This window comes from Hyla sarda, unplaced genomic scaffold (assembly GCF_029499605.1).
Source record: "Hyla sarda isolate aHylSar1 unplaced genomic scaffold, aHylSar1.hap1 scaffold_968, whole genome shotgun sequence".
In the NCBI taxonomy this organism is placed as follows: Eukaryota; Metazoa; Chordata; class Amphibia; order Anura; family Hylidae; genus Hyla; species Hyla sarda.
The window spans coordinates 16,975-36,696 of NW_026610998.1; the positions used below are offsets into that span (position 1 = coordinate 16,975).

The 19,722-nt window shown below is 42.1% G+C and overlaps 1 protein-coding gene across 1 annotated transcript in view; it reads left to right on the forward strand.

Moving 5' to 3' along the window:
* The first annotated feature begins 233 nt into the window (after positions 1-233).
* The window catches only part of LOC130351308 (flap endonuclease 1-like), a 44,146-nt gene continuing 24,657 nt past the window's right edge, over positions 234-19,722 (forward strand). The window contains exons 1-3 of the mRNA XM_056554915.1: positions 234-240; positions 2,035-2,125; positions 15,899-16,001. Of these exons, the coding sequence (XP_056410890.1) occupies positions 234-240; positions 2,035-2,125; positions 15,899-16,001 (201 nt within the window). The remainder of the gene's footprint in view (positions 241-2,034; positions 2,126-15,898; positions 16,002-19,722) is intronic.

The following is a 19,722-nucleotide window of genomic DNA, read 5'->3' on the forward strand; positions in this document are numbered from 1 at the left end:
CAGCATGGCGCCGGAACCGGAAGTCCATTTGTCGGTTTTTAAGCTATTGTATGTCTGTTCTGCTTTAGCCTTGTTTCTTAGTCCTTGTTCACACACATGGAGAATCCTGACCTGTTTTCCTCCTCGTTTTGGAGTTTGGTTTTGTGGAGTCTGTTCAGACTCATCAGTTTCTCAGTCTAGTGTTCCGTGTATTATATTTCTGTTTCCTTCTAGGCCAATATCCTGATCACACGATGGAGTGTGCCCACTGGCTAGAAGTCTATCTATAGTTATTATGCTGTCTACTCCTTTTGTGGAGTGGGGTGTCTAGTTTTTCTTTGTATGTGTCCAGAGTTGTTTGCTAGCACATGCACTGATCATACAGTACATGATCACTGATCCAGTGTTTCCTCTGTGGTTTACCATTGGTCTATAGTGTCCTTTGTGCTAACTCACTGATCTGTGTCTTTTGAACTTAATCTGTTTGTTAGTTATCTGAGTTCAGTGTGAACAGTGTTCTATGTTCCTGATCAGTTTGGTGTTTAGCATTCACTTCTTCCGTTTATCCCCTGCATCTCCTGGATTCTGCTGTATACTGGTTCCATTCCTAGTCTTGTTCATTTATTCATATCTGCCGTTTATCTGGATTCCGGTTTATGAACTGTTTGTTAGTACACTGCATCCTGCCCTGTTTGTGAGTTTATATTTTTGCTGGTGTATCTGCTTGTTTGGTAGTTTTCCCGCTCTGTATTTATCCTGTGACCTACTATGGATATTATTTGTTTTACGCCCACTGCACTTTAGCTCAGGTAGGGAATGGCACTGTGGTTGTCGATCCGCCGTTTAGGGCAGAAGGGCAATTAGGCAGGGAGAGTGTTTTTAGGGACAGCTTAGGGCTCACTCTCCCTGTCCCCCCACCCGGTCATGACAGGAGCATTAAAGGGGTACTTCACCCCTAAACATGTTACCCCATATCCAAAGGATAGGGGATAAGATTTTTGCCGTCCCGCCACTTGAGACCCCCACGTTCGCTGCTGCGGCACCCCAGTCATCCTGTAGGGAGTGAATTCCGCTCCTTGTCGGAATGACTGGCAACTTCAGCCACCACGCTCTCTCCATTCATGTCTATGTACTAGCCGTCATGCCCCCTCCCATATACATGAATGGAGGGGGCATGGCATGATGTCATGAGAACGGAAGCTCCAAGCTTCCATGTTCCAGACGATGTTGCTGCTTCTGTCCTGGAGATCACGGAGGTCCCCAGCAGCAGGGATATCCTTTTTGATAGGGGATAAGATGTTTTTTGGCGGAGTACCCTCTTCGGGGAAGAGACCAATACAGCTACAGTAGAAAAAAAGCTGAAAAGAACAGAACATCTTGCTGTGTATTCTGCCCGATACCTTTCTACCTCAAACCCCAACTTACGTTTCGCGTGTACTTCGTCAGGGGGCGTCTGTGGAAGCACATACATGGCAGGATGTTCTGTTATTTTCAGCTTTTTTCTACGGTGAATGTAGCTGTATTGGTCTCTTTATGTTTTCTTACCTATATCCTATGCAGCCTTCTGTCACATCTTATGTGTGGTTATATTAATGTTCATTTTTTAAGGCTTAGTCCTTTTACATTTTCAGAATCAGTACCCTGTAATCCATGTTTATGCCACCTAAACCGTCTCCTCTCTTCTGTACCTGTCATTTCAGTGCCTTTATTTTAATATTCCATGCTGTAGTTTTTAAATGTATGTCTTTTTTTTTGATAAATGTACAATAAAATACCCATTTTACGTAATTGTTTTTTGTGTTGGTGTTGGTGTTGGTGATCCTTTAGGTGACCAATTATGGCATTAATATTGTGGCCATCTTTTGTTGGAGTTATCAATTATTTATTAATTTTTTTTTGCCAAAGATTTTATGGTCAAATGAGCGATGTCATTACAAAATACAATTGGTGACGCAGAAAAAAAAATAAAATAAGAAGCCGCCTCATGTGGGTCTGTAGGGGGGAAATTGACTTATGGCTAAGAAAAATGTCATATTGCCTCCTACGTGTCTGCAGGGAAGATCCTGGCCATCGATGCCTCAATCCTCATACATCAGTTCCACTGTGCAGTGCCGACGATCACCAACCATAAAGGAGATGAGATCAGGTAAGTACATTACATTATTTGTTACCCACACACTGGAATCTCGGGTCTGATTTCCACTGCCTCGTCCTCTTATGGTCACTTACCTCCTGGGCTCATAAATCCTCCACAAACAATGCAGAGACCCTAATGTGAGGTAATCCCTAAAGGGGTACTCCCCTGCCCCATCGTTTGAAACATTTTGTTCCGAACGATTGGAGCGGGCGGTGGGGAGTCATGTGACGTCACACCTCGCCCCCACAATGCAAGTCTATGGAAGGGGGCACCCCCTCCCATGGACTTGCATTGAGGGGGTGTGGTGTGACGTCACGAGCGGCGTGGTCGTGACGTCATGACTCCCCACCGCCCGCTCCAAGCGTTTTAAATGAACGCTGGGTGCTGCACAGAGATTGCAGGGGGTCCCAGCCAATTAGACATCTTATCCCCTATACTTTGGATAGGGGATAAGATGTCTAGGGACGGAATACCACTTTAAAGGGGTACTCCACCCCTTAACATCTTATCCCCTATCCAAAGCTTAGGAGATGACATGTCTAATCGCAGGGGATCCAGCCCCTAGGACCCCCATGATCTCCGGGCCAGCACCACGGACGTACTGAACATGGAAGCTTGGGGCTTCCGTGTTCATAACTTCACACCACGCCCCCTCCATTCAGTCATCAAACCCCCTTTCCATAGATGTTAATGGACGAGGCGTGACAGCTGTTGTCATCCTCATCCGGCACAGAGCGGAGTTTGCTCTGTGCATCGGAATACAGGAGGCCGTGTCAGAGATAGTCGGACCCCCCACGATCAGACATCTTATCCCCTATTCTTTGTATAGAGGATAAGATGTTTAGGGGCAGAGTACCACTTTAAAGTGGTGTTCCCATCTCTGATTCACTCCTCCTTCACTGAGCTTGGCTTAAAGCCAGTGAGGAATGGCTGCTATCAGTCAGCAGGTGACCAGGACGATGTTCTGGGTTAACCCTTTAGATTCCACAATCAAAGTCGATTGCATAATCTAAAAGTGTAAATTATATGTGCCATTTGCTCAGCTGTTCTGATCGGGACCTCCGCAGTGCAATTATGACATCCCGATCACTTAAGATGACTGCCTGAGGGCCCCTTACCTGCCTCTGTGCCTTCAAATAGGCACTCTGAGTATACAGGTAGCCTGTATATGCAGAGCAACAAAAACACTGATTAATACTATCCTATATCGGCCTGTATAAGCAGAGCATCTATAACACTGATTAATACTATCCTATATCAGCCTGTATAAGCAGAGCACTGATAACACTGATTAATACTATCCCATATCATCCTGTATAAGCAGAGCACTGATAACACTGATTAATACTATCCCATATCATCCTGTATAAGCAGAGCACTGATAACACTGATTAATACTATATCAGCCTGTATAAGCAGAGCATCTATAACACTGATTAATACTATCCTATATCAGCCTGTATAAGCAGAGCCCCAATAACACTGATTAATACTATCCTATATCAGCCTGTATAAGCAGAGCACTGATAACACTGATTAATACTATCCTATATCAGCCTGTATAAGCAGAGCATCTATAACACTGATTAATACTATCCTATATCAGCCTGTATAAGCAGAGCATCTATAACACTGATTAATACTATCCTATATCAGCCTGTATAAGCAGAGCATCTATAACACTGACTAATACTATCCTATATCAGCCTGTATAAGCAGAGCTCCAATAACACTGATTAATACTATCCTATATCAGCCTGTATAAGCAGAGCACCGATAACACTGATTAATACTATCCTATATCAGCCTGTATAAGCAGAGCTCCAATAACACTGATTAATACTATATCAGCCTGTATAAGCAGAGCATCTATAACACTGATTAATACTATCCTATATCAGCCTGTATAAGCAGAGCCCCAATAACACTGATTAATACTATCCTATATCAGCCTGTATAAGCAGAGCATCTATAACACTGATTAATACTATCCTATATCAGCCTGTATAAGCAGAGCCCCAATAACACTGATTAATACTATATCATCCTGTATAAGCAGAGCACTGATAACACTGATTAATACTATCCTATATCAGCCTGTATAAGCAGAGCATCTATAACACTGATTAATACTATCCTATATCAGCCTGTATAAGCAGAGCCCCAATAACACTGATTAATACTATCCTATATCAGCCTGTATAAGCAGAGCATCTATAACACTGATTAATACTATCATATATCAGCCTGTATAATCAGAGGATCTATAACACTGATTAATACTATCCTAATTGCATGTTATTAAAAAAAATATGCTTCTTTCTATTTAATTTTCCACTTTGAAGAAATGACCACTAGGGGTGTTTGGCTGTGAACAAAGCAGGCTGGCAGCTCTGAGTGTTTAGGACTCCAGCATGAGTCAGAAATGCTTGCTGACAGGACTGATCGGGAAAAATACAATAGAAAGAAGCATGTTTGTCATTAACATGCTATTGGAAAGTTGTTCAACATTCATTAATCTAAAATATATCAAAAGTTTATTTGATGAGAGGTACCTTTTAATACTATCTTATATCAGCCTGTATAAGCAGAGGATCTATAACACTGATTAATTCTATCCTATATCAGCCTGGATAAGCAGAGCAATAATAACACTGATTAAAGGAGTACTCCGGTGCACACTTTTTTCATGTTATCCCGTCCGGGCTGCAAAATAAAAGAAAACGCACTTTATCTTACCTGCCAACGAGCCTCCGGAGCTTTGGTACAGGTGTGCGGTCCACGGGCTGTATTCTTCTTACTTCCTGTTAGCCCGGCACGTCACACGGAGCTTCAGCCTATCACTGGCCGCAGCGATGTCCCGCCTCGGCCAGTGATAGGCTGAAGCTCCGTGTGACGTACCGGGCTAACCGGAAGTAAGAAGAATACAGCCCGGGGACCGAACACCTGTACCGAAGCTCCGGTGGCTCGTTGGCAGGTAAGAGAGAGTGCGTTTTCTTTTATTTTGCAGCCCGGACGGGATAACATGAAAAAAAGTGTGCACCGGAGTACTCCTTTAATACTATCCTATATCAGCCTGTATAAGCAGAGCACTGATAACACTGATTAATACTATCCTATATCAGCCTATATAGGAAGAGCACTAATAACACTGATTAATACTATACTATATCAGCCTGTATAAGCAGAGGATCTATGACACTGATTAATACTATCCTATATCAGGCTGTATAAGCAGAGCCTCAATAACACTGATTAATACTATATCAGCCTGTATAAGCAGAGCACCTACAACACTGATTAATACTATCCTATATCAGCCTTTATAAGCAGAGCCCCGATAACACTGATTAATACTATACTATATCACCATGTATAAGCAGAGGATCTATAACACTGATTAATACTATCCTATATCAGCCTGTATAAGCAGAGCCCCGATAACACTGATTAATACTATCCTATATCAGCCTGTATAAGCAGAGCAGTGATAACACTGATTAATACTATCCTATATCAGCCATTATAAGCAGAGCCCCGATAACACTGATTAATACTATACTATATCACCATGTATAAGCAGAGGATCTATAACACTGATTAATACTATCCTATATCAGCCTGTATAAGCAGAGCCCCGATAACACTGATTAATACTATCCTATATCAGCCTGTATAAGCAGAGCAGTGATAACACTGATTAATACTATACTATATCAGCCTGTATAATCAGAGCATCTATAACACTGATTAATACTATCCTATATCAGCCTGTATAAGCAGAGCAGTGATAACACTGATTAATACTATCCTATATCAGCCTGTATAATCAGAGCATCTATAACACTGATTAATACTATCCTATATCAGCCTGTATAAGCAGAGCCCCGATAACACTGATTAATACTATCCTATATCAGCCTGTATAAGCAGAGCCCCGATAACACTGATTAATACTATCCTATATCAGCCTGTATAAGCAGAGCACTGATAACACTGATTAATACTATCCTATATCAGCCTGCATAAGCAGAGCCCCAATAACACTGATTAATACTATCCTATATCAGCCTGTATAAGCAGAGCATCTATAACACTGATTATTACAATATCAGCCTGTATAAGCAGAGTGATAACACTGATTAATACTATCATATATCAGCCTGTATAAGCAGAGCATCTATAACACTGATTAATACTATCCTATATCAGCCTGTATAAGCAGAGCATCTATAACACTGATTAATACTATCCTATATCAGCCTGTATAAGCAGAGCAGTGATAACACTGATTAATACTATCCTATATCAGCCTTTATAAGCAGAGCCCCGATAACACTGATTAATACTATACTATATCACCATGTATAAGCAGAGGATCTATAACACTGATTAATACTATCCTATATCAGCCTGTATAAGCAGAGCACTGATAACACTGATTAATACTATCCTATATCAGCCTGTATAAGCAGAGCATCTATAACACTGATTAATACTATCCTATATCAGCCTGTATAAGCAGAGCATCTATAACACTGATTAATACTATATCAGCCTGTATAACCAGAGCATCTATAACACTAATTAATACTATATCAGATTATAGAACAACATAAATTATAAATGTGCTCAGTGTGTGCTAAAATATGACCTTTAATGATTAATTCTAAAAGTCACCAAAATTATAATGTGCCTGTGCACCCCAAAAATTCGAACTAATGATACAAATTGCGGTATAGATGCTAGTCCATTAGATAGTTGGGTAGTATTGTACCCCAACTATCACAGGTACTAGTCTTTACAATTGTCAGCATCGGCCCATTGCCCCAGAAGGGACAAATTATGGGTCAATATGCAAATGATTACAACCACCAACGCGTTTCTGCCTCACTGTATAGCCAGGCGTCATCAGGGGTTTATTCACATTTAGGATAGTTTATACCATAAATAGGTAAACAGCCCTTCATGGGCATAAGTTTAAAATAATTAATTAGCTACGACCTGTTAAGAAAAACATGGCAACACTTCATAGGTAGTAATCATGTATTTTGGCATAAGGGAATTTAATTCCCACACCAGTAGAGGAAAGATATGCACAAATAACAAATACTAATGTGTTGTAGCCAGTTCTCTATTTTTCAGGAGTGCCGTCATTGGACCTGCAAAGACAAAAGCGGGACAGGCACAAGCCCGTTCAGTGCTCGCCCTGTGGATAAAGAAATAGGAAATGTGTATACATTCCTCTATTGTTACTCACGGTTCTGTAGCATGGACAGCGGGCGATGCACCGACCTGCATGTAGTGCAGGGAGCCGCTAACTACGGCTCTTACTGCCTAGTGTGGCGAGGTTCCGGCGTCTGACGGAGCTTCCGGTCATGAGCGGAAGTATATGTGCGTAGCTCCACCCACTCTTGCGACACCATCACGGAGGTGGGGGCGTGTCAGCAGCTACGCTACATATTCCTATTTCCTGCCGCTCATTGATTATAACCGGGGCTGGATTTCGTAAGCGGATCATATAGGCAGGTAGACTATGTTTACACCACAATGATAGTTTATAGACCCCCAAGTTAGAGTGTTTTGTGGTCAGCACGCCCGAAATGGGACCAGAAGCAGGGGACTAAACCACCTCAAAAGGAAAAGTATAGTGTCCAATGTATTAAACAATATGTCATGTAGTATTTCAATACAATTGGTGTGTATTTTGCTCCTATAGGGCATCTATAGCATAAAGCTGATATGGGGTGTATAATGGGTTATACCCTATCAGGGGAGGTGGAAGGATTAGTCAGGGGCCTAATGAGCCTATTCTGGCCCTATAACACCCTAAGGTACATATGCCCTATGCCTAGGCGGGGTGGCTGCCCTAAAAAGGTGGTCCCGCGCAGGAACCTCCTATTGATTGGCTATTATGCCCTAGACAGGAGATGGCTTCTAACTCCTATAGGACTTACTAAAGTCCTTCCTTCACTACCTAATTGCCACTCCAACACCCCAATCAAACTAGCACTATAGAAAACAACCAAAATTTAGTTGTTCATTGAGCCCTTTGGGTTCCACCGTGTCCAAACGATGGATCCAGCGGCACTCACGCTGGAGCCGTATTTTGTCATTATCACCCTCTCTCTGAGAAGGTGTTAATATGTCCACACCCACAAATTTTAAACATGTAAGGTCACCATTGTTGGTGGGGGCATCGCTAACTGGCCGTAGATGACAGTCATCTACGGCCAGTTAGCGATGCCCCCACTAACTGGTTGGGGAGATTGAGTAAAGTTGAAGGATGTTATAGGTGTGGGCACTGTCGTGCCTGTCAATATGTCGAAAAAACGAAGTCCTTGTCATCTGGACAAACAGTGCCCATACCTATAAAACATCATATAAACTGTTCAACCAAAGCTATCATTTATGTAGCCCACTGTACATGCCCTCTCTTATATGTGGGAAAAACACTGAGGGAGTTCAGAAGGAGAGTATTGGAACATGTAGGGGATGTTAGAAATAAAAGGGAGACATCTATCACCACCCACATCGTTTGGACACGGTGGCACCCAAAGGGCTCAATGAACAACTACATTTTGGTTGTTTTCTATAGTGCTAGTTTGATTGGGGTGTTGGAGTGGCAATTAGGTAGTGAGGGAAGGACTTTATTAAGTCCTATAGGAGTTAGAAGCCATCTCCTGTCTAGGGCATAATAGCCAATCAATAGGAGGTTCCTGCGCGGGACCACCTTTTTAGGGCGGCCACCCCGCCTAGGCATAGGGCATATGTACCCTAGGGTGTTATAGGGCCAGAATAGGCTCATTAGGCCCCTGACTAATCCTTCCACCTCCCCTGATAGGGTATAACCCATTATACACCCCATACCAGCTTTACGCTATAGATGCCCTATAGGAGCAAAATACACACCAATTGTATTGAAATACTACATGACATATTGTTTAATACATTGGACACTATACTTTTCCTTTTGAGGTGGTTTAGTCCCCTGCTTCTGGTCCCATTTCGGGCGTGCTGACCACAAAACACTCTAACTTGGGGGTCTATAAACTATCATTGTGGTGTAAACATAGTCTACCTGCCTATATGATCCGCTTAGGAAATCCAGCCCCGGTTATAATCAATGAGCGGCAGCAGATAGGAATATGTAGCGTAGCTGCTGACACGCCCCCACCTCCGTGATGGTGTCGCAAGAGTGGGTGGAGCTACGCACATATACTTCCGCTCATGACCGGAAGCTCCGTCAGACGCCGGAACCTCGCCACACTAGGCAGTAAGAGCCATAGTTAGCGGCTCCCTGCACTACATGCAGGTCGCTGCATCACCCGCTGTCCATGCTACAGAACCGTGAGTAACAATAGAGGAATGTATACACATTTCCTATTTCTTTATCCACAGGGCGAGCACTGAACGGGCTTGTGCCTGTCCCGCTTTTGTCTTTGCAGGTCCAATGACGGCACTCCTGAAAAATAGAGAACTGGCTACAACACATTAGTATTTGTTATTTGTGCATATCTTTCCTCTACTGGTGTGGGAATTAAATTCCCTTATGCCAAAATACATGATTACTACCTATGAAGTGTTGCCATGTTTTTCTTAACAGGTCGTAGCTAATTAATTATTTTAAACTTATGCCCAAGAAGGGCTGTTTACCTATTTGTGGTATAAACTATCCTAAATGTGAATAACCCCCCTGATGACGCCTGGCTATACAGTGAGGCAGAAACGCGTTGGTGGTTGTAATCATTTGCATACTGACCCGTAATATGTCCCTGCTGGGGCAATGGGCCGGTGCTGACAATTGTAAAGACTAGTACCTGTGATAGTTGGGGTACAATACTACCCGACTATCTAATGGACTAGCATCTATACCGCAATTTGTATCATTAGTTAGAATTTTTTGGGGTGCACAGGCACATTATAATTTTGGTGACTTTTAGACTTAATCATTAAAGGTTATATTTTAGCACACACTGAGCACATTTATAATTTATGTTGTTCTATAATTTGATTTCTCAATGCTGGGTGATTTTGACTGCTTAGCAGGGGTCCATACAGAACCCATCATCTAATGCTGTAAAATTCCAATTAATACTATATCAGCCTGTATAAGCAGAGCACCGATAACACTGATTAATACAATATCAGCCTGTATAAGCAGAGCATCTATAACACTGATTAATACTATCCTATATCAGCCTGTATAAGCAGAGCACTGATAACACTGATTAATACTATATCAGCCTGTATAAACAGAGCCCCGATAACACTGATTAATACTATATCAGCCTGTATAAGCAGAGCACTGATAACACTGATTAATACTATCCTATATCAGCCTGTATAAGCAGAGCATCTATAACACTGACTAATACTATCCTATATCAGCATGTATAAGCAGAGCATCTATAACACTGATTAATACTATCCTATATCAGCCTGTATAAGCAGAGCAATGATAACACTGATTAATACTATATCAGCCTGTATAAGCAGAGCATCTATAACACTGATTAATACTATCCTATATCAGCCTGTATAAGCAGAGCATCTATAACACTGATTAATACTATCCTATATCAGCCTGTATAAGCAGAGCAATGATAACACTGATTAATACTATCCTATATCAGCCTGTATAAGCAGAGCATCTATAACACTGATTAATACTATCCTATTTCAGCCTGTATAAGCAGAGCCCCGATAACACTGATTAATACTATATCAGCCTGTATAAGCAGAGCACCTATAACACTGATTAATACTATCCTATATCAGCCTGTATAAGCAGATCCCCGATAACACTGATTAATACTATCCTATATCAGCCTGTATAAGCAGAGCACCGATAACACTGATTAATACTATCCTATATCAGCCTGTATAAGCAGAGCATCTATAACACTGATTAATACTATCCTATATTAGCCTGTCTAAGCAGAGCATCTATAACACTGATTAATACTATCCTATATCAGCCTGTATAAGCAGAGCATCTATAACACTGATTAATACTATCCTATATCAGCCTGTATAAGCAGAGCATCTATAACACTGATTAATACTATCTTATATCAGCCTGTATAAGCAGAGCCCCGATAACACTGATTAATACTATCCTATATCAGCCTGTATAAGCAGAGCACCGATAACACTGATTAATACTATACTATATCAGCCTGTATAAGCAGATCCCCGATAACACTGATTAATACTATCCTATATCAGCCTGTATAACCAGAGCACTGATAACACTGATTAATACTATCCTATATCAGCCTGTATAAGCAAAGCATCTATAACACTGATTAATACTATCCTATATCAGCCTGTATAAGCAAAGCATCTATAACACTGATTAATACTATCATATATCATCCTGTATAAGCAGAGCACCGATAACACTGATTAATACTATCCTATATCAGCCTGTATAATCAGAGCACCGATAACACTGATTAATACTATCCTATATCAGCCTGTATAAGCAGAGCACCTATAACACTGATTAATACTATCCTATATCAGCCTGTATAAGTAGAGCACTGATGACACTGATTAATACTATATCAGCCTGTATAAGCAGAGCACTGATAACACTGATTAATACTATATCAGCCTGTATAAGCAGAGCCCCAATAACACTGATTAATACTATCCTATATCAGCCTGTATAAGCAGAGCACTGATAACACTGATTAATACTATCCTATATCAGCCTGTATAAGCAGAGCATCTATAACACTGATTAATACTATCCTATATCAGCCTGTGTAAGTAGAGCACTGATAACACTGATTAATACTATCCTATATCATTCTGTATAAGCAGAGCACTGATAACACTGATTAATACTATCCTATATCAGCCTGTATAAGCAGATCCCCGATAACACTGATTAATACTATCCTATATCAGCCTGTATAACCAGAGCACTGATAACACTGATTAATACTATCCTATATCAGCCTGTATAAGCAGAGCATCTATAACACTGATTAATACTATCCCATATCAGCCTGTATAAGCAAAGCATCTATTACACTGATTAATACTATCATATATCATCCTGTATAAGCAGAGCACCGATAACACTGATTAATACTATCCTATATCAGCCTGTATAATCAGAGCACCGATAACACTCATTAATACTATCCTATATCAGCCTGTATAAGCAGAGCACCTATAACACTGATTAATACTATCCTATATCAGCCTGTATAAGCAGAGCCCCCATAACACTGATTAATACTATATCATCCTGTATAAGCAGAGCACTGATAACACTGATTAATACTATCCTATATCAGCCTGTATAAGCAGAGCACTGATAACACTGATTAATACTATCCTATATCAGCCTGTATAAGCAGAGCATCTATAACACTGATTAATACTATCCTATATCAGCCTGTATAAGTAGAGCACTGATGACACTGATTAATACTATATCAGCCTGTATAAGCAGAGCACTGATAACACTGATTAATACTATATCAGCCTGTATAAGCAGAGCCCCAATAACACTGATTAATACTATCCTATATCAGCCTGTATAAGCAGAGCACTGATAACACTGATTAATACTATCCTATATCAGCCTGTATAAGCAGAGCATCTATAACACTGATTAATACTATCCTATATCAGCCTGTGTAAGTAGAGCACTGATAACACTGATTAATACTATCCTATATCATTCTGTATAAGCAGAGCACTGATAACACTGATTAATACTATCCTATATCAGCCTGTATAAGCAGATCCCCGATAACACTGATTAATACTATCCTATATCAGCCTGTATAACCAGAGCACTGATAACACTGATTAATACTATCCTATATCAGCCTGTATAAGCAGAGCATCTATAACACTGATTAATACTATCCCATATCAGCCTGTATAAGCAAAGCATCTATTACACTGATTAATACTATCATATATCATCCTGTATAAGCAGAGCACCGATAACACTGATTAATACTATCCTATATCAGCCTGTATAATCAGAGCACCGATAACACTCATTAATACTATCCTATATCAGCCTGTATAAGCAGAGCACCTATAACACTGATTAATACTATCCTATATCAGCCTGTATAAGCAGAGCCCCCATAACACTGATTAATACTATATCATCCTGTATAAGCAGAGCACTGATAACACTGATTAATACTATCCTATATCAGCCTGTATAAGCAGAGCACTGATAACACTGATTAATACTATCCTATATCAGCCTGTATAAGCAGAGCATCTATAACACTGATTAATACTATCCTATATCAGCCTGTATAAGCAGAGCATCTATAACACTGATTAATACTATCCTATATCAGCCTGTATAAGCAGAGCACTGATAACACTGATTAATACTATATCAGCCTGTATAAGCAGAGCATCTATAACACTGATTAATACTATCCTATATCAGCCTGTATAAGCAGAGCATCTATAACACTGATTAATACTATCCTATATCAGCCTGTATAAGTAGAGCACTGATGACACTGATTAATACTATATCAGCCTGTATAAGCAGAGCACTGATAACACTGATTAATACTATATCAGCCTGTATAAGCAGAGCCCCAATAACACTGATTAATACTATATCAGCCTGTATAAGCAGAGCTCCGATAACACTGATTAATACTATATCAGCCTGTATAAGCAGAGCTCCGATAACACTGATTAATACTATATCAGCCTGTATAAGCAGAGCTCCGATAACACTGATTAATACTATATCAGCCTGTATAAGCAGAGCACTGATAACACTGATTAATACTATCCTATATCAGCCTGTATAAGCAGAGCACTGATAACACTGATTAATACTATCCTATATCAGCCTGTATAATCAGAGCACCGATAACACTGATTAATACTATACTATATCAGCCTGTATAAGCAGATCCCCGATAACACTGATTAATACTATCCTATATCAGCCTGTATAACCAGAGCACTGATAACACTGATTAATACTATATCAGCCTGTATAAGCAGAGCATCTATAACACTGATTAATACTATCCTATATCAGCCTGTATAAGCAGAGCACTGATAACACTGATTAATACTATATCAGCCTGTATAAGCAGAGCATCTATAACACTGATTAATACTATCCTATATCAGCCTGTATAAGCAGAGCATCTATAACACTGATTAATACTATCCTATATCAGCCTGTATAAGTAGAGCACTGATGACACTGATTAATACTATATCAGCCTGTATAAGCAGAGCACTGATAACACTGATTAATACTATATCAGCCTGTATAAGCAGAGCCCCAATAACACTGATTAATACTATATCAGCCTGTATAAGCAGAGCTCCGATAACACTGATTAATACTATATCAGCCTGTATAAGCAGAGCTCCGATAACACTGATTAATACTATATCAGCCTGTATAAGCAGAGCTCCGATAACACTGATTAATACTATATCAGCCTGTATAAGCAGAGCACTGATAACACTGATTAATACTATCCTATATCAGCCTGTATAAGCAGAGCACTGATAACACTGATTAATACTATCCTATATCAGCCTGTATAATCAGAGCACCGATAACACTGATTAATACTATACTATATCAGCCTGTATAAGCAGATCCCCGATAACACTGATTAATACTATCCTATATCAGCCTGTATAAGCAGAGCACTGATAACACTGATTAATACTATATCAGCCTGTATAAGCAGAGCATCTATAACACTGATTAATACTATCCTATATCAGCCTGTATAAGCAGAGCATCTATAACACTGATTAATACTATCCTATATCAGCCTGTATAAGTAGAGCACTGATGACACTGATTAATACTATATCAGCCTGTATAAGCAGAGCACTGATAACACTGATTAATACTATATCAGCCTGTATAAGCAGAGCCCCAATAACACTGATTAATACTATATCAGCCTGTATAAGCAGAGCTCCGATAACACTGATTAATACTATATCAGCCTGTATAAGCAGAGCTCCGATAACACTGATTAATACTATATCAGCCTGTATAAGCAGAGCACTGATAACACTGATTAATACTATATCAGCCTGTATAAGCAGAGCCCCAATAACACTGATTAATACTATATCAGCCTGTATAAGCAGAGCTCCGATAACACTGATTAATACTATATCAGCCTGTATAAGCAGAGCTCCGATAACACTGATTAATACTATATCAGCCTGTATAAGCAGAGCACTGATAACACTGATTAATACTATCCTATATCAGCCTGTATAAGCAGAGCACTGATAACACTGATTAATACTATCCTATATCAGCCTGTATAAGCAGAGCACTGATGACACTGATTAATACTATATCAGCCTGTAAAAGCAGAGCACTGATAACACTGATTAATACTATATCAGCCTGTATAAGCAGAGCACTGATAACACTGATTAATACTATCATATATCAGCCTGTATAAGCAGAGCCCCAATAACACTGATTAATACTATATCAGCCTGTATAAGCAGAGCACTGATAACACTGATTAATACTATCCTATATCAGCCTGTATAAGCAGAGCACTGATAACACTGATTAATACTATATCAGCCTGTATAAGCAGAGCACTGATAACACTGATTAATACTATATCAGCCTGTATAAGCATTGTGTGTGAGATATAGTACATGTGTCCCTATCATACACACCGGCCCTCAGTATGGTGATATGGCACCAATATAACCATGTGGTAAATGCCTGCCATTAATCACTGTTCTTCTCTCCAGCGTTCTTCAGGGTCTCTTCCAGCGCACGGTCTTCATGCTGCAGAATGGGATCAAACCACTATATGTATTTGATGGGATCCCACCAGAAAACAAGCGCTTCAAAGTAAGCATGGCAGGATCGGAGGGTACGCTGGTGCGCACACGTAGTAATCATGGGGCCGATATCATGGATTCATTCTCCTATGACATCCTTTACAGCTGCAGAACTACAGTGAGGCCTGACTGGATCCACTGCCCTGTCTCTATGATATATGGTGGCCCTAAGAAGTCTGTGGTGGATGTATTACGTGCCTATAGTAGATCTAAAAATTATTTGAAGCAGATCTGTGATATATGGTGGATCTATGACGTGTCTCTGTTGGATCTAATATGGATCTGTGATATATGGAGGAACTATGACATGTCTGTTGGATCTAATACAGATCTGTAATATACGGTGGATCTATGAAGTGTCTGGCGGATCTAGGACAGATTTGTGACATATGGTGGATCTATGACGTGTATCTGGATCTAATTCGGATCTGTGATATATGGTGGATCTATGACATGTATCTGGATCTAATTCGGATCTGTGATATATGGTGGATCTATGACATGTATCTGGATCTAATACGTGTCTATGATAGATCTGTAATATATAATGGATCTATGACATGTCTCATACTGATCTGTGATATATGGTGGATCTATGACATGTCTCATACTGATCTGTGATATATGGTGGATCTATGACATGTCTCATACTGATCTGTGATATATGGTGGATCTATGACATGTCTCATACTGATCTGTGATATATGGTGGATCCATGATGTGTCTCTGGTGGATCTAATACAGATTTGTGATATACGGTGGAGCTTAGATGTGTCTAATACGGATCTGATATGGTGGATCCTTTAGTCTAATACTGATCTGTGATATATGGTGGATCTAATAGAGATCTGTGATATACGGTGGATCTATGACATGTCTAATACGGATCTGATATGGTGGATCCTTGACGTCTAATACTGATCTCTGATATATGGTGGATCTATGACGTCTAATACTGATCTGTGATATATGGTTGATCTATGATGTCTAATACTGATCTGTGATATATGGTGGATCTATGACGTCTAATACTGATCTCTGATATATGGTGGATCTATGACGTCTAATACTGATCTGTGATATATGGTTGATCTATGACGTCTAATACTGATCTGTGATATATGGTGGATCTATGACGTCTAATACTGATCTGTGATATATGGTGGATCTATGAAGTCTAGAGGAGAGGGGTCTAGATGCAGAGTGGAGCTTCATTCAGCAGGGAAAGAGGATCAGCACAGGGGAGGAGAGGGATCTAGATGCAGAGTGGAGCTTCATTCAGCAGGGAAAGAGGATCAGCACAGGGGAGGAGAGGGATCTAGATGCAGAGTGGAGCTTCATTCAGCAGGGAAAGAGGATCAGCACAGGGGAGGAGAGGGGTCTAGATGCAGAGCAGAGCTTCATTCAGCAGGGAAAGAGGATAAGCACAGGGGAGGAGAGGGATCTAGATGCAGAGCAGAGCTTCATTCAGCGATGGAGGAGGATCAGCACAGGGGAGGAGAGGGATCTAGATGCAGAGTGGAGCTTCATTCAGCGATGGAGGAGGATCAGCACAGGGGAGGAGAGGGATCTAGATGCAGAGTGGAGCTTCATTCAGCGATGGAAGAGGATCAGCACAGGGGAGGAGAGAGGTCTAGATGCAGCGTGGAGCTTCATTGAGCGATGGAGGAGGATCAGCACTGGGGAGGAGAGGGGTCTAGATGCAGAGTGGAGCTTCATTCAGCGAAGTAGGAGGATCAGCACAGGGGAGGAGAGGGGTCTAGATGCAGAGTGGAGCTTCATTCAGCGATGGAGGAGGATCAGCACAGGGGAGGAGAGGGGTCTAGATGCAGAGTGGAGCTTCATTCAGCGATGGAGGAGGATCAGCACAGGGGAGGAGAGGGGTCTAGATGCAGAGTGGAGCTTCATTCAGCGATGGAAGAGGATCAGCACAGGGGAGGAGAGGGGTCTAGATGCAGAGCGGAGCTTCATTCAGCGATGGAAGAGGATCAGCACAGGGAAGGAGAGGGGTCTAGATGCAGAGTGGAGCTTCATTCAGCGATGGAGGAGGATCAGCACAGGGGAGGAGAGGGGTCTAGATGCAGAGTGGAGCTTCATTCAGCAGGGGAGGAGGATCAGCACATGGGAGGAGAGGGATCTAGATGCAGAGTGGAGCTTCATTCAGCGATGGAGGATCAGCACAGGGGAGGAGAGGGGTCTAGATGCAGAGTGGAGCTTCATTCAGCGATGGAGGAGGATCAGCACATGGGAGGAGAGGGGTCTAGATGCAGAGTGGAGCTTCATTCAGCGATGGAGGAGGATCAGCACATGGGAGGAGAGGGGTCTAGATGCAGAGTGGAGCTCCATTCAGTGGGGGAGGAGGATCAGCACATGGGAGGAGAGGGGTCTAGATGCAGAGTGGAGCTCCATTCAGTGGGGGAGGAGGATCAGCACAGTTGAGGAGAGGGGTCTAGATGCAGAGTGGAGCTCCATTCAGTGGGGGAGGAGGATCAGCACAGGGGAGGAGAGGGGTCTAGATGCAGAGTGGAGCTTCATTCTGTGGGGGAGGAGGATCAGCACAGGGGAGGAGAGGGGTCTAGATGCAGAGTGGAGTTTCAGTCAGCGATGGAGGAGGATCAGCACAGGGGAGGAGAGGGGTCTAGATGCAGAGTGGAGCTCCATTCAGTGGGGGAGGAGGATCAGCACATGGGAGGAGAGGGGTCTAGATGCAGAGTGGAGCTCCATTCAGTGGGGGAGGAGGATCAGCACAGGGGAGGAGAGGGGTCTAGATGCAGAGTGGAGCTCCATTCAGTGGGGGAGGAGGATCAGCACAGGGGAGGAGAGGGGTCTAGATGCAGAGTGGAGCTTCATTCAGCAGGGAAAGAGGATCAGCACAGGGGAGGAGAGGGGTCTAGATGCAGAGCAGAGCTTCATTCAGCAGGGAAAGAGGATAAGCACAGGGGAGGAGAGGGATCTAGATGCAGAGTGGAGCTTCATTCAGCGATGGAGGAGGATCAGCACAGGGGAGGAGAGGGATCTAGATGCAGAGTGGAGCTTCATTCAGCGATGGAAGAGGATCAGCACAGGGGAGGAGAGAGGTCTAGATGCAGCGTGGAGCTTCATTCAGCGATGGAGGAGGATCAGCACTGGGGAGGAGAGGGGTCTAGATGCAGAGTGGAGCTTCATTCAGCGAAGTAGGAGGATCAGCACAGGGGAGGAGAGGGGTCTAGATGCAGAGTGGAGCTTCATTCAGCGATGGAGGAGGATCAGCACAGGGGAGGAGAGGGGTCTAGATGCAGAGTGGAGCTTCATTCAGCGATGGAGGAGGATCAGCACAGGGGAGGAGAGGGGTCTAGATGCAGAGTGGAGCTTCATTCAGCGATGGAAGAGGATCAGCACAGGGGAGGAGAGGGGTCTAGATGCAGAGCGGAGCTTCATTCAGCGATGGAAGAGGATCAGCACAGGGAAGGAGAGGGGTCTAGATGCAGAGTGGAGCTTCATTCAGCGATGGAGGAGGATCAGCACAGGGGAGGAGAGGGGTCTAGATGCAGAGTGGAGCTTCATTCAGCAGGGGAGGAGGATCAGCACATGGGAGGAGAGGGGTCTAGATGCAGAGTGGAGCTTCATTCAGCGATGGAGGATCAGCACAGGGGAGGAGAGGGGTCTAGATGCAGAGTGGAGCTTCATTCAGCGATGGAGGAGGATCAGCACATGGGAGGAGAGGGGTCTAGATGCAGAGTGGAGCTTCATTC